Source organism: Panulirus ornatus, chromosome 36 (assembly GCF_036320965.1).
Source record: "Panulirus ornatus isolate Po-2019 chromosome 36, ASM3632096v1, whole genome shotgun sequence".
In the NCBI taxonomy this organism is placed as follows: domain Eukaryota; kingdom Metazoa; phylum Arthropoda; class Malacostraca; order Decapoda; family Palinuridae; genus Panulirus; species Panulirus ornatus.
This window is the reverse complement of record NC_092259.1, coordinates 10837131-10864252: the sequence shown is the minus strand read 5'-3', so window position 1 is coordinate 10864252 and position 27122 is coordinate 10837131. Positions and strand designations below refer to the sequence as shown.

Sequence of the window (27122 nt, the reverse complement as noted above, 5' to 3'; positions counted from 1 at the left end):
GGCTGGAATGGATGAGATTGCAGGCGAATATCTTAAGAAAGGGGGTGACAGTGTTGATGATAGGTTAGTTAGGATTTTCAACATATATACAGCTCATGGTCAGGTGTCTTACGATTGGCAGATTGCCCATATAATGCCACTTTATAACAGGTATATAGAGCAAAACGAAATGTTCAAATGACAGGAGTAAAAAATTTTTAGTGTAACTGGTAATTTGTAAGGGAGCATGGTGACAGAGACTGGGAAAAAAAACAATGTAGCTTTAGAAGAGTTAGAGAATGTGTGTTTAAGGTGTCTCATTTAAAATGTGTGTAAGAAATATTTAAACAAACAGGATATGTATTTGGTCTTTATGGATCTGGAGAAAGCTTATGACAGGAATGCTCTACGAAAGGTATTGCAAATATATGATGTGGGAGGAATGCTGAGAGAAGTGGTACCGTTTTTATCATAAGAGTAAGGCATGTGTGCAAGTAGGAAGGGTGGAAGGTCAGTGATTTTGGGTGGGGGGGGGGGTCTAAGGCTGGGCTGTTTCAACTGTTTACGGATCTAGAAAAAAGAGGAGCAGGTATGCAGTCTGTTAAATGCGGGAAGGCTTGGGAAGTCAGTCAGTTGTTGTTTCCTGCAGAAGTTGATGTTTAAGTCCATGAGAGTATGTATGAAAAGAAGTTGGGGGAAATGTGAATACACACAAGGTTTAGTGGTGCAAAGAGACAGGTTAGGTGGTGTATGAGTTTGAATGCAGAAAATGAGGATGTGAAATATTTTTGATACCTGAGAGTGGACATGGCAGCAAGTGGAACTATGGGAGCTGAAGTGAGTCAAAAGTTGAGTGAGGGGGAAAAGGTCCAGGGTGTATTGAGGGAAGAGTGGAAAGATACATCACTTTCTGGAGGTCAATGATAGGCAAGTATGAAGGTATAGTTGTCTCAGCAATGTTGTCTGGATGTGAGGCACGAATTCTAGATGAGAATGTTAAAAAAAGAGGAATGTATTGGAAATGAAATGCTGAGAGAGAGAGAGAGAGAGAGAGAGAGAGAGAGAGAGAGAGAGAGAGAGTGACACCCTTTCCAGTATGCTTGAGGTAAGGGGCCTGGAGGCGAGTCAGTTGTTTTGACATGGCTTTGGTGTCAGAACTTAAGAGAGAAACTGCAGAAGCTGACATTCAAGCATGATAGAGAGTAATGGGAAGAAACTAAGAATTAATGCGAATAAAAGAAAAGTTTTGAGGTGTAGCAGGGGTATGAGAAAGATTAGTTTGTTTGAGTTTGAATGGGGAACCTGGGAAATGACACAGACAATGGATGGAACTATGGGAAATGAAGTGAACCAAAGGGTTGAAGAGGGGGCATATGTTCTAGGTACACTGAGGAATGTTTGGAAGAGGCTTAACAATAAAAACATGGAACACAGCTTAGTTACCCTACACTCTTCCCACAGAGAGACACACACACACATATGACCTACAGTTTCATCCAGTGAATGTAGCCAACTGTCTGAGCACTGCACGAGCCCTTGAGAAGACAGAAAGAATCTCTAGGGTAGGAAAGTAAAGAATGTATGCATGTAATCACCTATTTGTACTTTACAGGGACAGGGAGAAATATTTACATTTGTGAAGTCCTATCTCTTGAATATTCTCTACTATCATTCAACTTCTTAAATTCATGTAAACTGTCAGCATTAACCATGTCTTCGCTCATCTTATTCTAAGCAACCATCAGTCATACACTATGAAAGAACTTCATATCTTTCTGAACATGTCTTTTGCTTAATTTCATGTTTGACCTCTGGGTGCTATATGCATGTATGTAAGTATGTTTCTATGTGCTATATGCAGGTATGTAAGTATGTTTCTATGAAGTGGATACTCACTGAGGCCCGCCATAGAAAAGATCGAAGTCCCTAAACTCCAGTCGAATCCGCTGGCCTTTGTGTCCGATGAACTTGTAGTGGCAGTTGATGCTCTTCGGGTAGGCACCTGGATAGGTGAGTGTCAGGAACTGGCCATTCTTCTGGAGCTCAGAATGGATCACGTAGCCGCACAGTGTGTCAGGTACCAGGTCCCCCAACATGTACTTAGCTGCATGATTAAGGAGTCAGAAAAAGGTGAGGGAAATGAGCACATGTATGTATGTGTGTGTGTGTGTTGTGTGTGTGTGTGTGTGTGTGTGTGTGTGTGTGTATGTGTGTGAGTTAAGGGACAGATTTACAGAGGTAAAGGGCAACATGTTTACACTTTTGCAGAAGACTGGAAAAGAGGGAAACAGTTAGGAGAAAAGGATGGAGATGAAGGAGAAAGAGAAGGTAGGACACAAATGATGGATCTCATATATAATAGAGGGATGAATATGTGAACAGAGTTGGGGTGGAAGGGAGAAAAAGAAAAGAATACAAGATTTGTAGGAGGTGGTGGATGATAAAGTAACATGAGGAAAATAAATACATATCAATGGACTGGAGGCACACTTTATCTTGATATCATCAACACTCATTATGATTAAAATGAAAATTTAGCCAGCAGATTCTCTTGGCTGTTGCTTTATACCAACACTTATAATGAGATACCAATGAAATTGGCTGAGTGAGTATCAATTGGTAAGTCAAGAGTACAAAGGTCCCATCTTGCACAACTGGAAAAATTTTCAACTATACATTAACAGCAATACAACCTTCAAAGCGAAGTCCACCTCATACAGCAGAACCTCTTTTGGTGATGAAAAAAAAATTTATCATTCCTGCGCTATTGCTATTTTCAGTTTAATTAAGATTCAGAGCACTGGGTTTCTATCATGCTACATTTCTGCCATCAGATACTACATAGCCCTTACCTTTAAATTTCAGTGCAATTCTCCCTTCTTGCTAAATTGGGGTAATGCTCAACTTTATAATATCACAGGAATAAAACTTTGAGAGCTAGGATCCATTTAAGCATGGACATGGAATTAGGTACACTGAAACTTCTGTAGGTGTAGTAAACCCTTACCATTCCTGTATTATTACTATGTCCAGATTTGCAAAGATTCCAAGCACCAGCTTTTTCATAAGCAACATTTCTGCTTTCAGATACTGTGTACCCATCTCTTGATTCTAGCACAACTCATATGTGGTAGTACCTCACCTTCTTTGTTAAAAGCATTTTTAGGAGACAAATCTATCATCATTAAAATATATGGTATCAGATCAATTAAAAATCATTCACTGAAATCATTCAAAATATAATTTTCTGTGACACAGACAAGCAATGGGCATGTGAATTACATATAATTTTTGAGAAAGCGGCAAGTAAGGATAACAATATCAGGAATTTAAGCTCCTGATCAGTGTGAACAGCAAGGAAAAAAGCCATCCTCAAGTTCTTATCTACCTTAATACTTTTTATCCTCTTCTGAACAAAACTGGTCACTCCATCATCCCCTATGACTCAAACCTTGCCCATGTGCTGTATACAAAATCTTCTACACTTTCATCAGCGAGATCTTGACAAACGAACTCCTACTCATCCTGTTCTATACAAACTTGGCCACTTTTACACTTAAAAATTCACAATGTAATCAGTTCCTGCTCAACCTAATCCATATGAAACCATCTAATAAGCCATAAGCAGATTTTTCATCGGTTAAAAAGTTTGTCCTACACTACACAAAATACATGTTATCTTTTATTTGGATGTTATTCACCAGCTCATTCCTGCTCTGTATAAAACTGACTACAGTGTATCCTCCCAAACCTTGACTAATCAGCATGTATTGGTAGGGGAAAAAGTTCACACCAATGATCAAACCACTCAGACAAAATGTTCACAATCTAAAATGTTTCCTATTAGTTATTCAACAACATTTAACCACATAAGCAGAGCAAGTGCAAAGCACAAACCTTGTTTTACTTGAAGACGACTATTCTTCTCAGCTGCCACCAGCATTACATTGTTAGCTATTCTTAGTTCATCTGGGACTGATTTCAACCGCATGTCAAGTATTCTTTTAAATGTTTCTATAGTTATTCCCTGTATTCTTATTTCTCCTGATAGTATGCTGAATAGTCATTCCAGCAACTTGGCTGGGCTGTTATATATCTTTATCAAATTCATTTTCAGTATGTTCTGCAGTATACTTGAAGACTTAATGGCTCTGTAACTTCTTTGCCGACAGGCTTTCAGGTTTACAAATTTTCTTTTATACCTTCAGTGTTACTATGCACAGATTATCATGTACCTTTTTCTTCTGTCTAGCCTATATAAATGCAGTTCTTTAAACTTTCATGGTAGTTCAAATGTTCCGTTCCTTCAATTTTTTCATGAAGTGCTTCTGCATTCTTTCTATCTTATTGCATGTCCACTGTTGGTGACCATACAACAGTATGCTTCTTATTCATGAAATAAATATTCTCATCAACAGGTTTCCATCTCCAGTAGTGAAAGTTCTCAGAATCATACCACTCATAACTTACCTGAAAGAGTTATCTTCTCTATATGCTCTTTGAAATCTAGTCTCTCATTTCTGATAACATTATAACTTATTTTCTCAAACTCACCCTCATTAAATATCATCAACTTCATTCCTGCCAAGAGATACTCTGCAACATTTTGAAAAGGAAGAAGAAAAGTAGAACAAATATCATTAAGACAAAATGGAGAAAAATTAGAGCAAAAAGAATCCACCAAAGAGAAAAAAATAAGGTGGCACGGAAGAATTACAGACAAATGACAGATCATCATCATAACAACAATAATGAGATAAAGGAAGAAATGTAAGATGAGGATAACCTTCTCTCATCCATAAGTTGTTGAACAACCAACTCATGTTCATTTAGGAAGTGACCACTGTACCCTGGATACCGTGGAAAATTTATATAAACTGTATATACTGAACATATATATGGGAGTCACTATTACTGAACAGGACAGTACACAAATACTAAATTTTTAGATATAGATTTCTGGAAATGACAATGTTAAGCCATTCATCACATAACAAATTGAAAAAAATGTACTTTGCAAAGTATTTGCTGATATGTAAATTGGATATCATTTTACATGCTTTAGCTGAATAAACAAAAATAGACAAAAGGTGAACCAATAATAGCCAAGAATTCAAAATCAAAGAGGTATGACTTATAATCCCCTAAAAAAAAGGAAAAAACAGATTATGGTACCAATTAATATTAGAACTATTTCCCTATGTCCACATACAAAAAACCATAAGGGACTCACAGCCATTGATGAACTTGTAGGAGCCCATGAAAAGGTCTGAGGTGGTATTTACAATGTCGGTGTAAAAGCTGATGACGACAGTAGTGAAGAGTGAAACCCGTAGCCGCGGGGATATGCCCCCACAGTACCGGCCTCCAAAGGGCGAGTTCAGCAAGTCAGTGTTGGTTGGGTCCTTCACTTCAGTGTAGATGTCTAGGTACTCATGGTTACACCTGCCAAAAGTGAATACATAGCAAGTTAGTTAAAGTCTGCATAAGGGGAAGGATCATCATGTTTGCATGGGTTGCTAAAGAACATGGGATAAAGTCAGTGGGGGTTACTGGTGGATACACATGGGTAAACAGTATTAAGAGTTCTGTTGCTGTTTGCATTCCTTTGTAGTAAAGGTAGTTGAACTCATCTAGGCGAGGATTACCAAAAGCAGTGTTGCTGAGCACAAGAGTTGGGAAGGGAAGTAGCAAAGCCTTGGAGTTGCACGAGCTCCTGGGTAACACCAGGACCCTTTATAGGAAAAGGTACCTGGGGCAATTATATATATATACAAACAAGATATATTCAAAGGTGGAGTTTTCCCAGTGATGTTATATGGATGCAAGGCATAGGCTATGGATGAGCATGAACAGAGGAGGCTGAATGTTTTGGAAACGGAATGTTTGAGAACAGTATGTGGTGTGAGGTGCTCTAATCAAGTAAGCAATATAAAGGTAAGAATGAAGTGTAGTATTAAGAAGAGGTGACTGAGCGAGCTGAAGATGGTGTGCTGAAAGGGTCTGGACATAAGGAGAGAATGATTATGTGAGGATAGGTAGATTGACCAAGAGGATATATATGTCAGAGGTGGAGGGAACGAAGAGAAGTGGGAGACCAAATTGGAGGTGGAAAGATGGAGTGAAAAAGATTTTGAGTGATTGGGGCCTGAACATGCAGGAGGGTGAAAGGCGTGCAAGGAATAGAGTGAATTGGAACAATGTGGTATACCAGGGTCGACATGGTGTCAGTAAACCATGGAAAGTTCTATGGGGCCTGGATGTGGAGAGGGAACTGTGGTTTCAGTGCATTATACATGACAACTAGAGATGAGTGTGAACGAATGTGGCCTTTGTTGTCTTTTCCTAGCGCTACCTCACGCACATGCGGGGGAGGGGGTTGTTATTTCATGTGTGGCGGGGTGGCGATGGGAATAAATAAAGGCAGACAGTATGAATTATGTACATGTGTATATATGTATATGTCTGTGTGTGTATATATATGTATACATTCAGATGTATAGGTATGTACATTTGCGTGTGTGGACGTGTATGTATATTCATGTGTATGTGGGTGGGTTGGGCCATTCTTTCCTCTGTTTCCTTGCACTACCTCGCTAACGCGGGAGACAGCGACAAAGCAAAATAAATGAATATAAATATATAGGAAAACTAAAACACTTGTGTGTCAAATATTATTGACATTATCATTATACTTGATTGCAACACTTTATGACCTATGGTCCTGACCAGTGGATGTGGCCAGGTTCCCAAGTAGTGTAGGATTCTTACTCATAAGTGAAGCAGGGACTAAACATAGTACTCTTTCTTAGAAGAAGGCCTTGGGGTAATTATGAATGAATGTACATACACTGTGGTCCCTTGCTTAATGCAGTATTACTAACAAGAGTTTGGAGTATACATGCTTAGAATAGTGTATGCCATTTTACCAACCACAAATTAAAGGTTTGAGTATCCATGGTGTTTTTTTCCCGTCAGTTAGACAAGAACCTTTGTGGGCATGGGATACTTAGTCAAACCTGGCAGGTGTCATTAAGAGCAAATTAATGCACAAGGAAGATTATGGCATCATCCTAGCCTCACCATCCAAATTCGGACTGAGTTGTTATACCTAACTGTGACTTGCTGAGTGAGGCACTCCACACATGAATATCAATGCAATACAAACTTTTAATAACTAGAACCTGTTTGCTGCTTTGTACCCTTTCATACGGCTTTAAAGCATAAAACTAGTGAAGCAAGTGGTGCTGCCCGAGCCCCAAAAAGGACAAGGAAATTGATGTCTTTGAAGCAAAAAGTGGACTCATTGGTTGCACTGCATGTACTGAAGTCCAGCATCTATTAAAGGGGATTTTGATGCTATGAGTGAGCAGTGTAAACCATAAAGAAATATAAAGCACCCTTGTGTGCAGCATAGATGACTAGCTTCTTTATAAAAGGAAAGAGGCCAAGTGACAAACAAATAGGATTTTAGTAAAGGTAGAGGACGTGCAGATCAGATATTTGTGGTGAGAATGACTATGGAAAGTATCTTGTAAAAGGTAAGAAGCTGTATGCAGTCATATGACAGTCAAGTGGAATGCTTTGGAGGATGTGGCAAGGACATATGGAGCAGGAAAACAACTACTGGATGGTGTGAAAGCCTTCTACAGAGGAACAAATGCATGTGTAAAAGTGAATGGATAGTTGAACAAAGGTTTTGGTAAACCCTTGGGTGTGAGAAGGAGTGAGTATTTTGAAGGTTTGTTGAATGTGTTTGATGATAGTGTGACAGATATAGGGTGTTTTGGTCGAGGTGGTGTGCAAAGTGAGAGGGTTAAGGAAAATGATTGGGTAAACAGAGAAGAGGTAGTAAAAGCTTTGCGGAAGATGAAAGCCGGCAAGGCAGCAGGTTTGGATGGTATTGCAGTGGAATTTATTAAAAAAGGGGGTGACTGTATTGTTGACTGGTTAGTAAGGTTATTTAATGTATGTATGATTCATGGTGAGGTGCCTGAGGATTGGCGGAATGCTTGCATAGTGCCATTGTACAAAGGTAAAGGGGATAAGAGTGAGTGCTCAAATTACAGAGGTATAAGTTTGTTGAGTATTCCTGGTAAATCATATGGGAGGGTATTGATTGAGAGGGTGAAGGCATGTACAGAGCATCAGATTGGGGAAGAGCAGTGTGGTTTCAGAAGTGGTAGAGGATGTGTGGATCAGGTGTTTGCTTTGAAGAATGTATGTGAGAAATACTTAGAAAAGCAAATGGATTTGTATGTAGCATTTATGGATCTGGAGAAGGCATATGATAGTGTTGATAGAGATGCTCTGTGGAAGGTACTAAGAGTATATGGTGTGGGAGGCAAGTTGTTAGAAGTGAAAAGTTTTTATCAAGGATGTAAGACATGTGTACGCGTAGGAAGAGAGGAAAGTGATTGGTTCTCAGTGAATGTAGGTTTGCGGCAGGGGTGTGTGATGTCTCCATGGTTGTTTAATTTGTTTATGGATGGGGTTGTTAGGGAGGTGAATGCAAGAGTTTTGGAAAGAGGGGCAAGTATGCAGTCTGTTGGGGATGAGAGAGCTTGGGAAGTGAGTCAATTGTTGTTCGCTGATGATACAGCGCTGGTGGCTGATTCATGTGAGAAACTGCAGAAGCTGGTGACTGAGTTTGGTAAAGTGTGTGAAAGAAGAAAGTTATGAGTAAATGTGAATAAGAGCAAGGTTATTAGGTACAGTAGGGTTGAGGGTCAAGTCAATTGGGAGGTAAGTTTGAATGGAGAAAAACTGGAGGAAGTAAAGTGTTTTAGATATCTGGGAGTGGATCTGGCAGCGGATGGAACCATGGAAGTGGAAGTGAATCATAGGGTGGGGGAGGGGGCGAAAATCCTGGGAGCTTTGAAGAATGTGTGGAAGTCGAGAACATTATCTCGGAAAGCAAAAATGGCTATGTTTGAAGGAATAATGGTTCCAACAATGTTGTATGGTTGCGAGGCGTGGGCTATGGATAGAGTTGTGCGCAGGAGGGTGGATGTGCTGGAAATGAGATGTTTGAGGACAATATGTGGTGTGAGGTGGTTTGATCGAGTAAGTAATGTAAGGGTAAGAGAGATATGTGGAAATAAAAAGAGCCTGGTTGAGAGAGCAGAAGAGGGTGTTTTGAAATGGTTTAGGCACATGGAGAGAATGAGTGAGGAAGGATTGACCAAGAGGATATATGTGTCGGAGGTGGAGGGAACGAGGAGAAGTGGGAGACCAAATTGGAGGTGGAAAGATGGAGTGAAAAAGATTTTGAGTGATCAGGGCCTGAACATGCAGGAGGGTGAAAGGCGGGCAAGGAATAGAGTAAATTGGATAGATGTGGTATACCGGGGTCGACGTACTGTCATTGGATTGAATCAGGGCATGTGAAGCATCTGGGGTAAAGCATGGAAAGTTCTGTGGGGCCTGGATGTGGAAAGGGAGCTGTGGTTTCGGGCATTATTACATGACAGCTAGAGACTGAGTGTGAACGAATGGGGCCTTTATTGTCTTTTCCTAGCACTACCTCGCACACATGAGGGGGGAGGGGGATGTTATTCCATGTGTGGCAAGGTGGCTATGGGAATAAATAGGGGCAGACAGTATGAATTATGTACATGTGTATATATGTATCTGTCTGTATGTGTATATATATGTGTACATTGAGATGTATAGGTATGTATATTTGCGTGTGTGGACGTGTATGTATATACATGTGTATGGGGGTGGGTTGGGCCATTTCTTTCGTCTGTTTCCTTGCGCTACCTCGCAAACGCGGGAGACAGCGACAAAGCAAAATAAATATAAATAAATAAATAAATGGGTGTGAGATGGGGCTATGTGATATCACATGGCTCTTTTAACACATATATGGATGGAGCGATAAGAGAAATGAAAACAAAAGTACAGAAAGGGGGTGCAGAGATGGAGTGTGGTACAAAGTATGGTGACAAGGGACAAGCCTGTTTGCAAATGAAACTTGTTTGCAGAGAGTGGAGCTGCAGAAGGTTGTAAGTGTATTTATGACATGTGTAAGCATTGGCAAATGTAGGTAAGTGCAAGTAAAAGTAAAGTGACAGTGTTTGAAAGGAAACTGAGTGAAAGCACCAATTTTGCAAAGCCCTATAGAGTGAAAGAAGAAAATGTTGTAAACTATAATATGGATATGGGGGAGAAGGACTGGACGGTAACATGATTTAAGTATCTGATACCTAATCTGGGTAAGTTTGGTGAAGTGGAAGAAAAGATAAAAGATAGAGCATTACAGGGTAGAAGAGTCATTGGATCCCTTTACAAAATACTGAGAAATTGAGGTGTAAGTATGGAAGTAATGAAAGGATTAAGGGATGCTGTTGAAATGAGCTATTTGAGAGGAGCATATGGTATGACTAGATGGAATGGAGAAAGAAATTAGTCAGTGTATGAGAGATTTGGTATGGTAATGAATGCAACAGGAATGTTTTGTGGACTGGTAAAGAAGGTGAATTCTAATACTCAGATGTGGTTTAAGCATGTGGAAAGATTGCAAGATGGGGGAGATTACAAGAAGAATGTATGGTAGTACAATTACAGGGGTTGGTATGGAAGAAGGACTACCTTTGACATGGAGAAATAGAGTGGAGGCATACTGGAGAGAGAAACAGTGAAAGAATGCATAGAATGGTGTATGCAAGGAAGGTCATCATTTCCATTGCCCTCTCCATGTCAGAATCCTTCTCCATAGCAAATTTCTTGCTTCATTCAAGTGAAACATGAACAATTGAAGGTCAGTGATCGTCAACTTGCTCTTTTGCTTCAGTGCCACGTTATCTTCACCTGCTGCTTCTGCCTCCTCCTGCTCATGTTTCTTTGCATTTTCTGACAATACCAAATGTAAACCTTGGGATGACAGTCCTCTCTCGGCTGGGAACTTGCACACTAAGAGTAGAGACTGAGATATTCACATGCTGAGGCCGCCATCCCAAGGCAGCAAATTAGGAAAATCTGACCAAGAAATTTCAAAAGAGAGGTATAATTAAAGTACCTATGAATGTGTTTATGCAAGTCAGACTTAAATGAATTATTGCAACTTCATTGCACAACATAACTTTTATGCTTTACAGTCCTTTTCATGCTGATATAGCCATAGTTTATAAAATATGCCAATGATCAGCATTTTTCTGTTTGTGTTTATAATTTCCAAATTGTTTTCTTTTCCAAGAGCAATTATGATAGACAAGAAGAAACAGGATGCAAATGAGGCTGAAACATTCTATTTAGGTGAAGTTTGAGAGTGGGAGTGAGTTTGAGGGTGTCCATAATCCTGATCATGATGCCTCAGAAGTACAATTGGGTGCTAAGGAGGTGGAGACATCTGATCCACTTCTATATACAAATCGCATAAGGTTAAGAATGTTCAAGGCTCAAACCTTCAGGATTTTGGCTCTATCTGGCCAATGTGAAAGACCTGGTATGTAGATACAAGTATCAAGTTTTTAATTTTGGACATTACCCATTATTTCACTATCTTTAGATGGAAATAATTCATAATGTGCGTAATATAATTTACACAGTCATTATCATAATTTACACTTTATTGGTATCCAGAAGATGACAACTTTTATATTTCACCAGATATCTATCACTTTTCTAAGAATATCCTTCTCTAAACATAAAGTTATTCTATGCAACGGATAATGGTACTCAAAACGAGTTTTCATAATAAAGAGTGGCTTCTGCTGTTTATCGACTTCATTGTATAAATTTCTGTGCCATTTATGGGAGAATAATGTTTCTGCATTTTTATGTAAACCATTGTTTTTGTCTGTCCAGTGTGCATTTCAAGGAATATAGTGCCAGATCATGATAACATATCTCCTTTTGTTAATGAAAAAGTGAACAAAAATGCTCATATCAAAAATGTTTTTCTTTTGGGTGGGATTAGTCATATTTTGGGAACCAGCCTAAAAACGAATTATGCAGCCAAAGGGTTAATCAAATAATTACCAGCAAGAACATAATAAAGAAAACTTGAAAACCAAGTCTTTTCTTTTTCCATTTCATAATTACATCTATATTTCAATTAAAGCCCGGTCTTGATGTGGACGAAAATTTTGTCCATGAGTGAAGCCTTCAACATGAAAAAAAAATTACACACAACTGAAAAGAAGTAAGCATTTATTTTGTCCTTGTTTAAAAGTGATAAAACCAATAAAAGTAGGTTAAATTCATAATAATCAGAGAATAATAAAAAGTAACAGTAAACAATGAGACAATATAATACACCATAAACAATTTACTTGTGAATACTGTAATGAATCATAAGAAACTGCATCTTGAAGACAGTTGACAGATCCAACCACAACTCCACTCTCTCCTCACGCAAACCACTGCATCTCTACGATTACCTGATATCAGCCTCTCCTAACGCACACAATAAAAGTATCTGTAAGCAGTATACTGAGTATACTGTACTCATATTAAGTGCGGTGTACTTATTAAAGATATTCATTCAACAATTTACAGTATTTTATCAAAGTTACTCAAACCTGACTTTTCAAGGAATGCTACCTGGATATAGATGAGGGAGACCTGTATACTGTAAATGCAAGGAAGCAAGAAAAAATTTAAGTACTTACTCAGGTGGTGTGCCTCTAAGGTTGAACCTATGAAACTGGATTTGTACCCTCTCTCCTGGAGCAGCTACAAAGGTGTAGATGCATTGGCGGCCATGTCCTTCAGGATTCAGTAGTTCTGGAGCATCAAATTCCCCCTCCCTTAGCCCATTCTCGCTACTGACGACCTTCCGATCACACTCTACAGAAAACAGAGATGGAGTTGAAGAGAATATTGGAGTCAAGACAATAAAAGCCTTGGTATCCTCAAAATGGAAATATCTATTGAACAATGATATCAATGATTACCAGATTATTCAGAACTGTTCCTTCAAATGTTCTGGGATATATCATGGTTTAATCTTTCATCTCCATGCAGTTAATAGGTTCTGTAACAGGATGCTTTCAATCCATATTACTATCAATATATATATATATATATATATATATATATATATATATATATATATATATATATATATATATATATATATATATATTCTATCATACTACATTGCTGTCTCCTGCGTCAGCGAGGTAGCACCAACAGACAAAGAATGGCCCATCCACTCATATACACACATATATATACATAAATGCCCATACATGCAAATATACATACATGTACCTATACATATCAACATATACATACACAAATATATATATATACACACATGTACATATTCATACATGCTTGCCTTTATCCATTCCTGACATTATCCCTCCCGACAGGAAACAACATTGCTACCCCGTTTCAGCAAAATAGCTCCAAGAAAACAGACAAAAAAAGACCACATTCATTCATGCTCAGTCTCTAGCTATCATGTGCAATGAACCAAAACCACAGCTCCCTATCCACATCCAGGCTCCACAGACCTTTCCATGGTTTACCCCAGACGTTTCACATGTCCTGGTTCAGTCCATTGACACCAGATCGACCCCAGTATACCATATAGATCAAATTCACTCTATTCCTTCCATGCCTCTCACCCTCCTATATGTTCAGGCCCAGATCGCTCAGAATCTTTTTCACATCATCCTTCCACCTCCAATTTGGTCTACCACTTTTCCGTGTTCCCTCCACCTCTGACACATATATCCTCTCTCTCTTTCATACACATCTGCCCTTTCCCGCATAAGCAAGGTAGCATTAAGAACAGAAGATTGAGCCCTAGAGGGGAAATCCTCACTTGGCCCCCTTCTCAGTGTTCCTTATATATTCATTTATATTATACTTAGTTGCTGTCTCCCGCGCTAGCGAGGTAGCACAATGAAAAAGACGAAAGAATGCCCCAATCCATCCACATACACATGTATATACATAAACCCCCACACATGCGCGCGCACACACACACACACACACACATATATATATATAATTTTTTTTTTCTTTTTCTTTGCTTTGTCGCTGTCTCTCTCATTTGCGAGGTAGCGCAAGGAAACAGACGAAAGAAATGGCCCAACCCACCCCCATATACATGTATATACATACACATCCACACATGCAAATATACATACCCATACATCTCAATGTATACATATATATACAAACACAGACATACATATATACACATGCACACGATTCACATTGCCATTATTCATTCCCATCGCCACCTCGCCACACATGGAATAACATCCCCCTACCCCCCTCATGTGTGCGAGGTAGTGCTAGGAAAAGACAACAAAGGCCCAATTCGTTCACACTCAGTCTCTAGCTGTCATGCAATAATGTCCAAAACCACAGCTCCCTTTCCACATCCAGGCCCCACAGAACTTTCCATGCTTTACCCCAGGTGCTTCACATGCCTTGATTCAATCCATTGACAGCACGTCGACCCCGGTATACCACATCGATCCAATTCACTCTATTCCTTGCCCGCCTTTCACCCTCCTGCATATTCAGGCCCCAATCACTCAAAATCTTTTTCACTCCATCTTCCACCTCCAATTTGGTCTCCCACTTCTCCTCGTTCCCTCCACCTCCGACACATATATCCTCTTGATCAATCTTTCCTCACTCATTCTCTCCATGTGCCCAAACCATTTCAGAACACCCTCTTCTGCTCTCTCAACCATGCTCTTTTTATTTCCACACATCTCTCTTACCCTTACATTACTTACTCGATCAAACCACCTCACACCACACATTGTCCTCAAACATCTCATTTCCAGCACACCCACCCTCCTGCGCACAACTCTATCCATAGCCCACGCCTCGCAACCATACAACATTGTTGGAACCACTATTCCTTCAAACATACCCATTTTTGATTTCGGAGATAACGTTCTCGACTTCCACACATTCTTCAAAGCTCCCAGGATTTTCGCCCCCTCCCCCACCCTATGATTCACTTCCGCTTCCATGGTTCCATCCGCTGCCAGATCCACTCCCAGATATCTAAAACACTTTACTTCCTCCAGTTTTTCTCCATTCAAACTTACCTCCCAATTGACTTGACCCTCAACCTTACTGTACCTAATAACCTTGCCCTTATTCACATTCACTCTTAACTTTCTTTTCACACACTTTACCAAACTCAGTCACCAGCTTGTGCAGTTTCTCACATGAATCAGCCACCAGCGCTGTATCATCAGCGAACAACAACTGACTCACTTCCCAAGCTCTCTCATCCCCAACAGACTGCATACTTGCCCCTCTTTCCAAAACTCTTGCATTCACCTCCCTAACAACCCCATCCATAAACAAATTAAACAACCATGGAGACATCACACACCCCTGCCACAAACCTACATTCACTGAGAACCAATCACTTTCCTCTCTTCCTACATGTACACATGCCTTACATCCTTGATAAAAACTTTTCACTGCTTCTAACAACTTGCCTCCCGCACCATATATTCTTAGTACCTTCCACAGACCATCTCTATCAACTCTATCATATGCCTTCTCCAGACATAAATGCTACATACAAATCCATTTGCTTTTCTAAGTATTTCTCACATACATTCTTCAAAGCAAACACCTGATCCACACATCCTCTACCACTTCTGAAACCACACTGCTCTTCCCCAATCTGATGCTCTGTACGTGCCTTCACCCTTTCAATCAATACCCTCCAATATAATTTCCCAGGAATACTCAACAAACTTATACCTCTGTAATTTGAGCACTCACTCTTATCCCCTTTACCTTTGTACAATGGCACTATGCAAGCATTCCACCAATCCTCAGGCACCTCACCATGAATCATACATACATTAAATAACCTTACCAACCAGTCAACAATACAGTCACCCCCTTTTTTAATAAATTCCACTGCATATACATATACATACATACATATATATATATATATATATATATATATATATATATATATATATATATATATATATATATATATTATTTTATTTTTTTTTATTATACTTTGTCGCTGTCTCCCGCATTTGCGAGGTAGCGCAAGGAAACAGACGAAAGAAATGGCCCAACCCCCCCCCATACACATGTATATACATACGTCCACACACGCAAATATACATACCTACACAGCTTTCCATGGTTTACCCCAGACGCTTCACATGGCTTGATTCTATCCACTGACAGCACGTCAACCCCGGTATACCACATCAATCCAATTCACTCTATTCCTTGCCCTCCTTTCACCCTCCTGCATGTTCAGGCCCCGATCACACAAAATCTTTTTCACTCCATCTTTCCACCTCCAATTTGGTCTCCCTCTTCTCCTCGTTCCCTCCACCTCCGACACATATATCCTCTTGGTCAATCTTTCCTCACTCATTCTCTCCATGTGCCCAAACCACTTCAAAACACCCTCTTCTGCTCTCTCAACCACGCTCTTTTTATTTCCACACATCTGGGAGCCTTGAAGAATGTGTGGAAGTCGAGAACATTATCTCGGAAAGCAAAAATGGGTATGTTTGAAGGAATAGTGGTTCCAACAATGTTGTATGGTTGCGAGGCGTGGGCTATGGATAGAGTTGTGCATAGGAGGATGGATGTGCTGGAAATGAGATGTTTGAGGACAATGTGTGGTGTGAGGTGGTTTGATCAAGTAAGTAATGTAAGGGTAAGAGAGATGTGTGGAAATAAAAAGAGCGTGGTTGAGAGAGCAGAAGAGGGTGTTTTGAAATGGTTTGGGCACATGGAGAGAATGAGTGAGGAAAGATTGACCAAGAGGATATATGTGTCGGAGGTGGAGGGAATGAGGAGAAGAGGGAGACCAAATTGGAGGTGGAAAGATGGAGTGAAAAAGATTTTGTGTGATCGGGGCCTGAACATGCAGGAGGGTGAAAGGAGGGCAAGGAATGGAGTGAATTGGATCGATGTGGTATACCGGGGTTGACGTGCTGTCAGTGGATTGAATCAGGGCATGTGAAGCGTCTGGAGTGAACCATGGAAAGCTGTGTAGGTATGTATATTTGCGTGTGTGGACGTATGTATATACATGTGTATGGGGGTGGGATGGGCCATTTCTTTCGTCTGTTTTCTTGCGCTACCTCGCAAATGCAGGGGGACAGCAACAAAGCAAAAAAGAAAAAGAAAGAATAAATATATATATATATATATATATATATATATATATATATATATATATATATATATATATATATATATATATATCTTTTTTTTTTTCATACTATTTCCCATTTCCCGCGATAGCGAGGTAGCGTTAAGAACAGAGGACTGGGCCTTTGAGGGAATATCCTCACCTGGCCCTCTGTTTTTTTTTTTTTCCAAAAGAAGGAAAATGGATATATATATATATATATATATATATATATATATATATATATATATATATATATATATATATATATTCGGGGGGGAGGGGGTTTTCATTTCATGTGTGGCGGGGGTAGCAACGGGAATTAATAAAGGCAGCAAGTATGAATTATGTATATGTGTATATATGTATTTATATATATATATATATAATATAATGTGGTTTCGGTGCATTATACATGACAGCTAGAGACTGAGTGTGAATGAATGTGGCCTTTGTTGTCTTTTCCTAGCGCTACCTCATGCACATGCGGGGGGGAGGGGGTTTTCATTTCATGTGTGGCGGGGTAGCAACGGGAATTAATAAAGGCAGCAAGTATGAATTATGTATATGTGTATATATGTATTTCTGTGTGTGTATATATATGTATACTTTGAGATGTATAGGTATGTATATGTGCATGTGTGGACGTGTATATATATACATGTGTATGTGGGTGGGTTGGGCCATTCTTTCGTCTGTTTCCTTGCGCTACCTCGCTAACGCAGGAGACAGCGACAAAGTATAATAAATATATAAATATATATATATATATATATATATATATATATATATATATATATATATATATATATATATATATATATTCTTTTCCTAATACACTGCAGCATGGAATATTGGCATTGTTCCCTGCTCTTGGTGTAGAATATGATATTTCTTTTCTAAGAGTTCAATTTCATCATGTTACACTTTGTTTAGTCTACCAGCATCATGTAAAATGTATTTGATTTTCCACCTTCATCTTGTATTGAATACTCCTGTCTCCCCTAAATTATTCAACTTATAACATCCATATGTGAATATAACTTATGATCACATTACTTGAATCCAAAAAAATATTCCACACTACAAATTCAGAACCTTGTATGTGGTGAGTGTTGACACTCAACACTTCCTGGTCACATTTCTTGTTACACAGCTGCAACTACACACTATGTACTTCTGGAACTCAATCTAACATGCATACAACATGCAGTGCAGCCTAATGACAACTAATGATTGGGCTGCTGATCTCTGAGTGAATGCTCTGGCCCAAGGGTTGGTAAACAATGTCACCAGAACCACGTTAAGAGAGGCCATACCATGCTCCATTAACACTACAGTACTTCACATCAGTTAATGTCACAGGCATCATGGTGCCCCCTACAATTCATCACACAACACTACTGCAGTTTTAGAGCATATATATCACCATACAACATGCAGTTTGGTGACACTTAAGAGCAACATAGAATTCTTAGGTAACATGCAACTTTCTCAGTAATTTTCAGTCTACCAAAGCAGATGACTTACTCATTCACATACATCATTTTCCAATAGAGTGAGTGGAGAGGACAGTCCCAGGGTGCAGAGGGAGTGATGAGTGAATTGGACAAAGAGTGACAGAAGTTAGAAGAGACAACAGAACAATTAGAGGATGAGGAGGAGGATGTTCAGCAAAGGGAAGGAAACAAGTAAAGGAATCTGTTGAGAATGGAGAGTTGAGTGGTTATATGCAAGTGGATTTACAAGTTGAACTTCTAAAATCAGATAAAAGATAAAATACAGAAATCAATGCTATCATGGATAACAGACAAATTAGCAGAAGACAAATTATAAACATCTGAAACTGGATGAGCTAATTTCATCCTGAAAATTTAGAGTAGAAGATATATAAAATAAATATGAGTGGTAAAGTAAGAATGAAAGATAAAGAAGGGAATGAAAGGAGGATAGGCAGTTACAGGGATGAGTATTGAACAATATGGATGATGATGAACGATATGGAGGATGAGAAAGGGATTGGGATCTGAGAATTATGGGGGATGGGGGAGTGACTGAAGAAGATAACTGAGGTTAAGAAAAGGATTGGAATATAAGGATAGGGACAGTACAAAAGGATATGGGTTGATGGAAAGATGTTACTAAATAAGGGCTGCCGAATAGAGGACTAAGAAAATGATAAAGGATGCTGGATAAGAGAATGACATGATACAATAGAGAAAGGAACGAAAGGGCTGAAAAGACAAGGCTGGGCATGACAATTTAGAAGATTAGAAGACTATCATGACAAGGATGACACTGACAGAAAGATAGGAGGAAAGATGGACAAGTATGAGAAAGATGGAAAACACAAAGGACAAGAATTTCAAATCATGACAATAGTCATGGGCAACGATGGTGAGAAACTAAAGGGAAAAAACTCACAGAAAATCAAAATACAAATAAGATTAAGTGAAAAATACTCATATAGACAACAACAAAGACATAACTTTCGTCTTAGCTGTAGGGGAAAAGAATAGTAGAATTATACAATGCAAATTTGTTTATGTAGTATCTTTTAGCTCAGTTTCTTATTTATTCCGAAGGGAAACAAAATTCATGGTACATTCGAGGTAGAGTAATTCTAGCCATTCCATACCGAGTTCATAGAATCACCCATGCTCTGTCAACATTAGGTACATGAGTCCAAAGCAAATTTTTCAGCTGCATATATGTTGATCCATACTTAAAATACTGAAAGTAACTTGTAAAGCAATAGCTAATGGCAAGCACTTGTCAAAATAATGAAAACACATATGACAGAGACTGAACTAGTATAAAAAGATGACCTTAAAAAGTTTTAAATGGCAAAAACAGAAAAGTTTATGGTTTACACAGAAAATGAAGTAATTATTTGGTTCTTGATTAATTAACTGATGTCAGGTGAAAAGGCGTGGGTTGTGATAAGTGGTCTTAGTGGATGGCTGTGAGAAATGATGTCAGTAGTAGTGGTCAGCAGTAATCAGAGACGGTGCAGTTCGCGGCAATTGTGAGAGATGCTTTGGTCATTGGTGGTTACAAGGTGATATGGTCCATGGAGGGAGGCAGCACCACTAAATAAATAAAATATAAATATAAATACATCCTTAGGGACAGGGAAGAAAGAATACTTCCCACATATTCCCTGCGTGTCGTAGAAGGCAATTAAAAGGGGAGGGAGCAGGGGACCGGAAATCCTCCCCTCCCGTTTTTTAATTTCCTTACAAAAGGAACAGAGAAAGGGGTCAAGTGAGGATAGTCCCTCTAAGGCTCAGTTCTCTGTTCTTAACGCTACCTCGCTAAGTGTTATCAGCGAACAACAACTGACTCACTTCCCAGGCCCTCTCATCCACAACAGACTGCATACTCTCCCCTCTCTCCAAAACTCTTGCATTTACCTCCCTAACAACCTCATCCATAAACAAATTAAACATCATGCACCCCTGCCACAAACTGACATTCACTGAGAATCAATCACTTTCCTCTCTTCCAACTCAAACACATGCCTTACATCCTCAAGAAAAACTTTTCACTGCTTCTAGCAACTTGCCTTCCACACCATATACTCTTAAAACCCTCCACAGAGCATTTCTTATCAACTCTATCATATGTCTTCTCCAGATCCATAAATGCTACATACAGATCCATTTGTTTTTCTAAGTATTTCTCATATACATTCTTCAAAGCAAACACCTGATCCACATTGCTCTACCCTAATCTGATGCTCTGTACATGCCTTCACCCTCTCAATCGATACCTTCCCATATAATTTTCCAGGAATACTCAACAAATTTATACTTCTGTAATTTGAACACTCAACTTTATCCCCTTTGCCTTTGTACAATGGCACCATGCATGCATTCCACCAATCCTCAGGCACTTCACCATGAGCCATACATACACTGAATATCCTCACCAACCAGTCAACAACACAGTCACCTCCTTTTTTTAATAAATTCCACTGCAATATCATCCAAACTATCTCTTCTCTGTTTACCAAATCATTCTCCAAATCACTCTCTCACTTCGCACACCACCTCGACCAAAACACCCTATACCTGCCACTCTATCAACTAACACATTCAACAAACCTTCAAAATAATCACTCCATCTCCTTCTCACATCACCACTATTTGTTAATGTATGTGTGTATATATATATATATATATATATATATATATATATATATATATATATATATATATATATATATATATATATACTTTTTTTTTTTTTTTGCTTTGTCGCTGTCTCCCGCGTTTGCGAGGTAGCGCAAGGAAACAGACGAAAGAAATGGCCCAACCCACCCCCATACACATGTATATACATACGTCCACACACGCAAATATACATACCTACACAGCTTTCCATGGTTTACCCCAGACGCTTCACATGCCTTGATTCAATCCACTGACAGCACATCAACCCCGGTATACCACATCGCTCCAATTCACTCTATTCCTTGCCCTCCTTTCACCCTCCTGCATGTTCAGGCCCCGATCACACAAAATCTTTTTCACTCCATCTTTCCACCTCCAATTTGGTCTCCCTCTTCTCCTCGTTCCCTCCACCTCCGACACATATATCCTCTTGGTCAATCTTTCCTCACTCATTCTCTCCATGTGCCCAAACCATTTCAAAACACCCTCTTCTGCTCTCTCAACCACGCTCTTTTTATTTCCACACATCTCTCTTACCCTTACGTTACTTACTCGATCAAACCACCTCACACCACACATTGTCCTCAAACATCTCATTTCCAGTACATCCATCCTCCTGTGCACAACTCTATCCATAGCCCACGCCTCGCAACCATACAACATTGTTGGAACCACTATTCCTTCAAACATACCCATTTTTGCTTTCCGAGATAATGTTCTCGACTTCCACACATTCTTCAAGGCTCCCAGAATTTTCGCCCCCTCCCCCACCCTATGATCCACTTCCGCTTCCATGGTTCCATCCGCTGCCAGATCCACTCCCAGATATCTAAAACACTTCACTTCCTCCAGTTTTTCTCCATTCAAACTCACCTCCCAATTGACTTGACCCTCAACCCTACTGTACCTAATAACCTTGCTCTTATTCACATTTACTCTTAACTTTCTTCTTTCACACACTTTACCAAACTCAGTCACCAGCTTCTGCAGTTTCTCACATGAATCAGCCACCAGCGCTGTATCATCAGCGAACAACAACTGACTCACTTCCCAAGCTCTCTCATCCACAACAGACTTCATATTTGCCCCTCTTTCCAAAACTCTTGCATTCAACTCCCTAACAACCCCATCCATAAACAAATTAAACAACCATGGAGACATCACACACCCCTACCGCAAACCTACATTCACTGAGAACCAATCACTTTCCTCTCTTCCTACACGTACACATACCTTACATCCTCGATAAAAACTTTTCACTGCTTCTAACAACTTGCCTCCCACACCATATATTCTTAATACCTTCCACAGAGCATCTCTATCAACTCTTATCATATGCCTTCTCCAGATCCATAAATGCTACATACAAATCCATTTGCTTTTCTAAGTATTTCTCACATACATTCTTCAAAGCAAACACCTGATCCACACATCCTCTACCACTTCTGAAACCACACTGCTCTTCCCCAATCTGATGCTCTGTACATGCCTTCACCCTCTCAATCAATACCCTCCCATATAATTTCCCAGGAATACTCAACAAACTTATACCTCTGTAATTTGAGCACTCACTCTTATCCCCTTTGCCTTTGTACAATGGCACTATGCACGCATTCCGCCAATCCTCAGGCACCTCACCATGAGTCATACATACATTAAATAACCTTACCAACCAGTCAACAATACAGTCACCCCCTTTTTTAATAAATTCCACTGCAATACCATCCAAACCTGCTGCCTTGCTGGCTTTCATCTTCCTGCAAAGCTTTTACTACCTCTTCTCTGTTTACCAATTCATTTTCCCTAACCCTCTCACTTTGCACACCACCTCGACCAAAACACCCTATATCTGCCACTCTATCATCAAACACATTCAACAAACCTTCAAAATACACACTCCATCTCCTTCTCACATCACCACTACTTGTTATCACCTCCCCATTTGCGCCCTTCACTGAAGTTCCCATTTGCTCCCTAGTCTTATATATATATTATATTATATTATATTATATATATATATATATATATATATATATATATATATATATATATATATATATTATTTATTTATTTTGCTTTGTCGCTGTCTCCCGTGTTTGCGAGGTAGCGCAAGGAAACAGACGAAAGAAATGGCCCAACCCACCCCCATACACATGTATATACATACACGTCCACACACACAAATATACATACCTATACATCTCAATGTACACATATATATACACACACAGACACATACATATATACCCATGCACACAATTCACACTGTCTGCCTTTATTCATTCCCATCGCCACCTCGCCACACATGGAATACCATCCCCCTCCCCCCTCATGTGTGCGAGGTAGCGCTAGGAAAAGACAACAAAGGCCCCATTCGTTCACACTCAGTCTCTAGCTGTCATGCAATAATGCCCGAAACCACAGCTTCCTTTCCACATCCAGGCCCCACACAACTTTCCATGGTTTACCCCAGAAGCTTCACATGCCCTGATTCAATCCAATGACAGCACGTCAACCCCAGTATACCACATCGATCCAATTCACTCTATTCCTTGCCCGCCTTTCACCCTCCTGCATGTTCAGGCCCCAATCACTCAAAATCTTTTTCACCCCATTTTTCGTAGGTTTGCGGCAGGGGTGTGTGATGTCTCCATGGTTGTTTAATTTGTTTATGGATGGGGTTCTTAGGGAGGTGAATGCAAGAGTTTTGGAAAGAGGGGCAAGTATGCAGTCTGTTTGGGATGAGAGAGCTTGGGAAGTGAGTCAGTTGTTGTTCGCTGATGATACAGCGCTGGTGGCTGATTCATGTGAGAAACTGCACAAGCTGGTAACTGAGTTTGGTAAAGTGTGTGAAAGAAGAAAGTTAAGAGTAAATGTGAATAAGAGCAAGGTTATTAGGTACAGTAGGGTTGAGGGTCAAGTCAATTGGGAGGTAAGTTTGAATGGAGAAAAACTGGAGGAAGTAAAGTGTTTTAGATATCTGGGAGTGGATCTGGCAGCGGATGGAACCATGGAAGCGGAAGTGAATCATAGGGTGGGGGAGGGGGCGAAAATCCTGGGAGCCTTGAAGAATGTGTGAAGTCGAGAACATTATCTCGGAAAGCAAAAATGGCTGTTTGAAGGAATAGTGGTTCCAACAATGTTGTATGGTTGCGAGGCATCGGCTATGGATAAAGTTGTGCGCAGGAGGGTGGATGTGCTGGAAATGAGATGTTTGAGGACAATATGCGGTGTAAGGTGGTTTGATCGAGTAAGTAATGTAAGGGTAAGAGAGATGTGTGGAAATAAAAAGAGTGTGGTTGAGAGAGCAGAAGAGGGTGTTTTGAAATGGTTTGGGCACATGGAGAGAATGAGTGAGGAAAGATTGACCAAGAGGATATATGTGTCGGAGGTGGAGGGAACGAGGAGAAGTGGGAGACCAAATTGGAGGTGGAAAGATGGAGTGAAAAAGATTTTGAGTGATTGGGGCCTGAACATGCAGGAGGGTGAAAGGCGGGCAAGGAATAGAGTGAATTGGATCGATGTGGTATACCGGGGTTGACGTGCTGTCAGTGGATTTGAATCAGGGCATGTGAAGCTTCTGGGGTAAACCATGGAAAGCTGTGTGGGGCCTGGATGTGGAAAGGGAGCTGTGGTTTCAGGGATTATTGCATGACAGCTAGAGACTGAGTGTGAACGAATGAGGCCTTTGTTGTCTTTTCCTAGCGCTACCCTGCACACATGAGGGGGAGGGGGATGGTATTCCATGTGTGGTGAGGTGGCGATGGGAATGAATAAAGGCAGACAGTGTGAATTGTGTGCATGGGTATATATGTATGTGTCTGTGTGTGTATATATATGTGTACATTGTGATGTATAGGTATGTATATTTGCGTGTGTATATATACATGTGTATGGGGGTGGGTTGGGCCATTTCTTTCGTCTGTTTCCTTGTGTTACCTCACAAACGCGGGAGACAGCGACAATGCAAAATAAATTAAATAAATAAATATATATATATATATATATATATATATATATATATATATATATATATATATATATATGAATACTTTGGGAATGAAGCTCCTTTATAACAAGGTCAGGAAAAGTAATCTAACAATGTTAACTGCACTAAGTCATTGAGAAAAATACCTAGTTTGTTACTATAATTTTCAGGGACATAATACCAAGAATAAAATGGTAAAACAACTGAATCTGGTGAGATATCATCTATGAGAGGTGTTTGCACTATAATTTTCTTGGATTCTGAGGTTTTCTTTCTTTAGGGACACCCCTCAAGGGTATCTCCTTTAGTGTACCATACATTATATGTATGCTACACTAAATGAGATACCCAGGAGGGGTGTCCCTAAAGAAAGAAAACCTCAGAATCCAAGAAAATTTTCGTAGAGTTGGTGAAATACAATTTCAATGTTGTAGAGGACTTAATATACTAACAATCTCTATCTATACTAAAGGTTTATTGCTTTTCTGTACTTATTTTCAAGACTTTTTTTTGTGACCATCATAATGACGACACCAAAATTTCAGGCCTTTCTGAGAAATGAGTGTTTTCAAGAATATATCAAGAAAATAAGTGTTTCTCTTATAAAATAAAAAAAACATAAAAGAAAAATCAAACCAGCAAGAAACAAGTGACACTAAACTCACCTTACGCAGGATGAAACAAATTTTTTTACTCGTGCGTCGTGAATACAACTGACGGGGGTTTGTTCAAACCATACGGCAATCAATGAAGAGCTTCACAACTCTCTGTTCATAAACCAATCAAGTGCACAAATGCCAGTTCGGTATTAACCACACCCTGCTACACAAACTTCCTTGTGTTGGAGACTCATTTAATATGTGGTTTGGATTGATAAAGTGATTTTATTACCTCCATCATGTCATCTGAATGACTAAAAAGTACTAGTAGCCCCACTGGGCTAAATGTGCAGCATAAATCTCAAAATCATTAAGAAGGAAGAGCTGGGGACAAAAAACACAGTGGTGCATTTTCTCCGGTAAAAGTAAATGACTGTCATTTTATTGTTTTATCATCTTGTTCAGTACCTTTAATTTGTATTTCTTTTTACATACTTCACTTCATCAAGCAATCTAAACTTTATTCTGTTTGTTTTTGATGATGTTTCCAATTGTGCTTGCCTCTTCTAAATCCTGGAACACTTTCCAATAACTTCAACGATATATCACCATCTAATATCTCTTTGAGAGTGCATCCACTTTGTTAACAAAGGTAGGCTTGAGTGCTTATACATAAATGTGCATATGTAGAAAACTCTTGATACTTAAAACCAGATGCTGTGGCTGGTAAAATGGTATCCATTATTCCCAATGTTCATAATCAAAACCTTGGTAGGGAAGAGACCTGTGTGTGTGTGTGTGTGTGTGTATATGTATGTATGTATGTATGTATGTGTGTGTGTGTGTGTGTGTGTGTGTGTGTGTGTGTGTGTGTGTGTGTGTGTGTGTGTGTGTGTATGTATGTATGTATGTATGTATGTATGTATGTATGTATGTATGTATGGTAGGTGGGAGTGCTACCGCCTGGCCTTGGAGGTTTGTGTGTTCTATGAAAGTGCATGATCATATGCACTATATTCGTATTCATATACCTCTGTGTTGTACAGTTAGGTTCTGTAAAATGTTATCTGCTGGTTGAGTAAGCCTGATGGGACTTGATCTGTCTAGGCCCCATTGCTCACCGATGTGAGATGAGGGGTATTCGATTACTCAGTATTCAAAGTCATTTCCTTATTAAGGGCAATCATAACCTAGTGGTAGCACCCCTGCCTGCCATGCAAGAGTCCCTAGTTTGAGCCTGGCTGTTGGAGGTTTTT

General features: G+C 39.6%; 1 protein-coding gene across 16 annotated transcripts in view; it reads right to left on the bottom strand.

The window, feature by feature from the left end:
* Positions 1 to 27122, bottom strand: part of LOC139760347 (cubilin-like) — a 344737-nt gene that overhangs the window by 41731 nt on the left and 275884 nt on the right. For all 16 annotated transcript variants that reach the window (XM_071683382.1, XM_071683397.1, XM_071683385.1 and 13 more), the window contains 3 exons: positions 12597 to 12774; positions 5213 to 5424; positions 1876 to 2083 (listed from right to left, as the gene is read on the bottom strand). In XM_071683382.1, coding sequence (XP_071539483.1) covers positions 1876 to 2083; positions 5213 to 5424; positions 12597 to 12774 — 598 coding nt within the window. The remainder of the gene's footprint in view (positions 1 to 1875; positions 2084 to 5212; positions 5425 to 12596; positions 12775 to 27122) is intronic.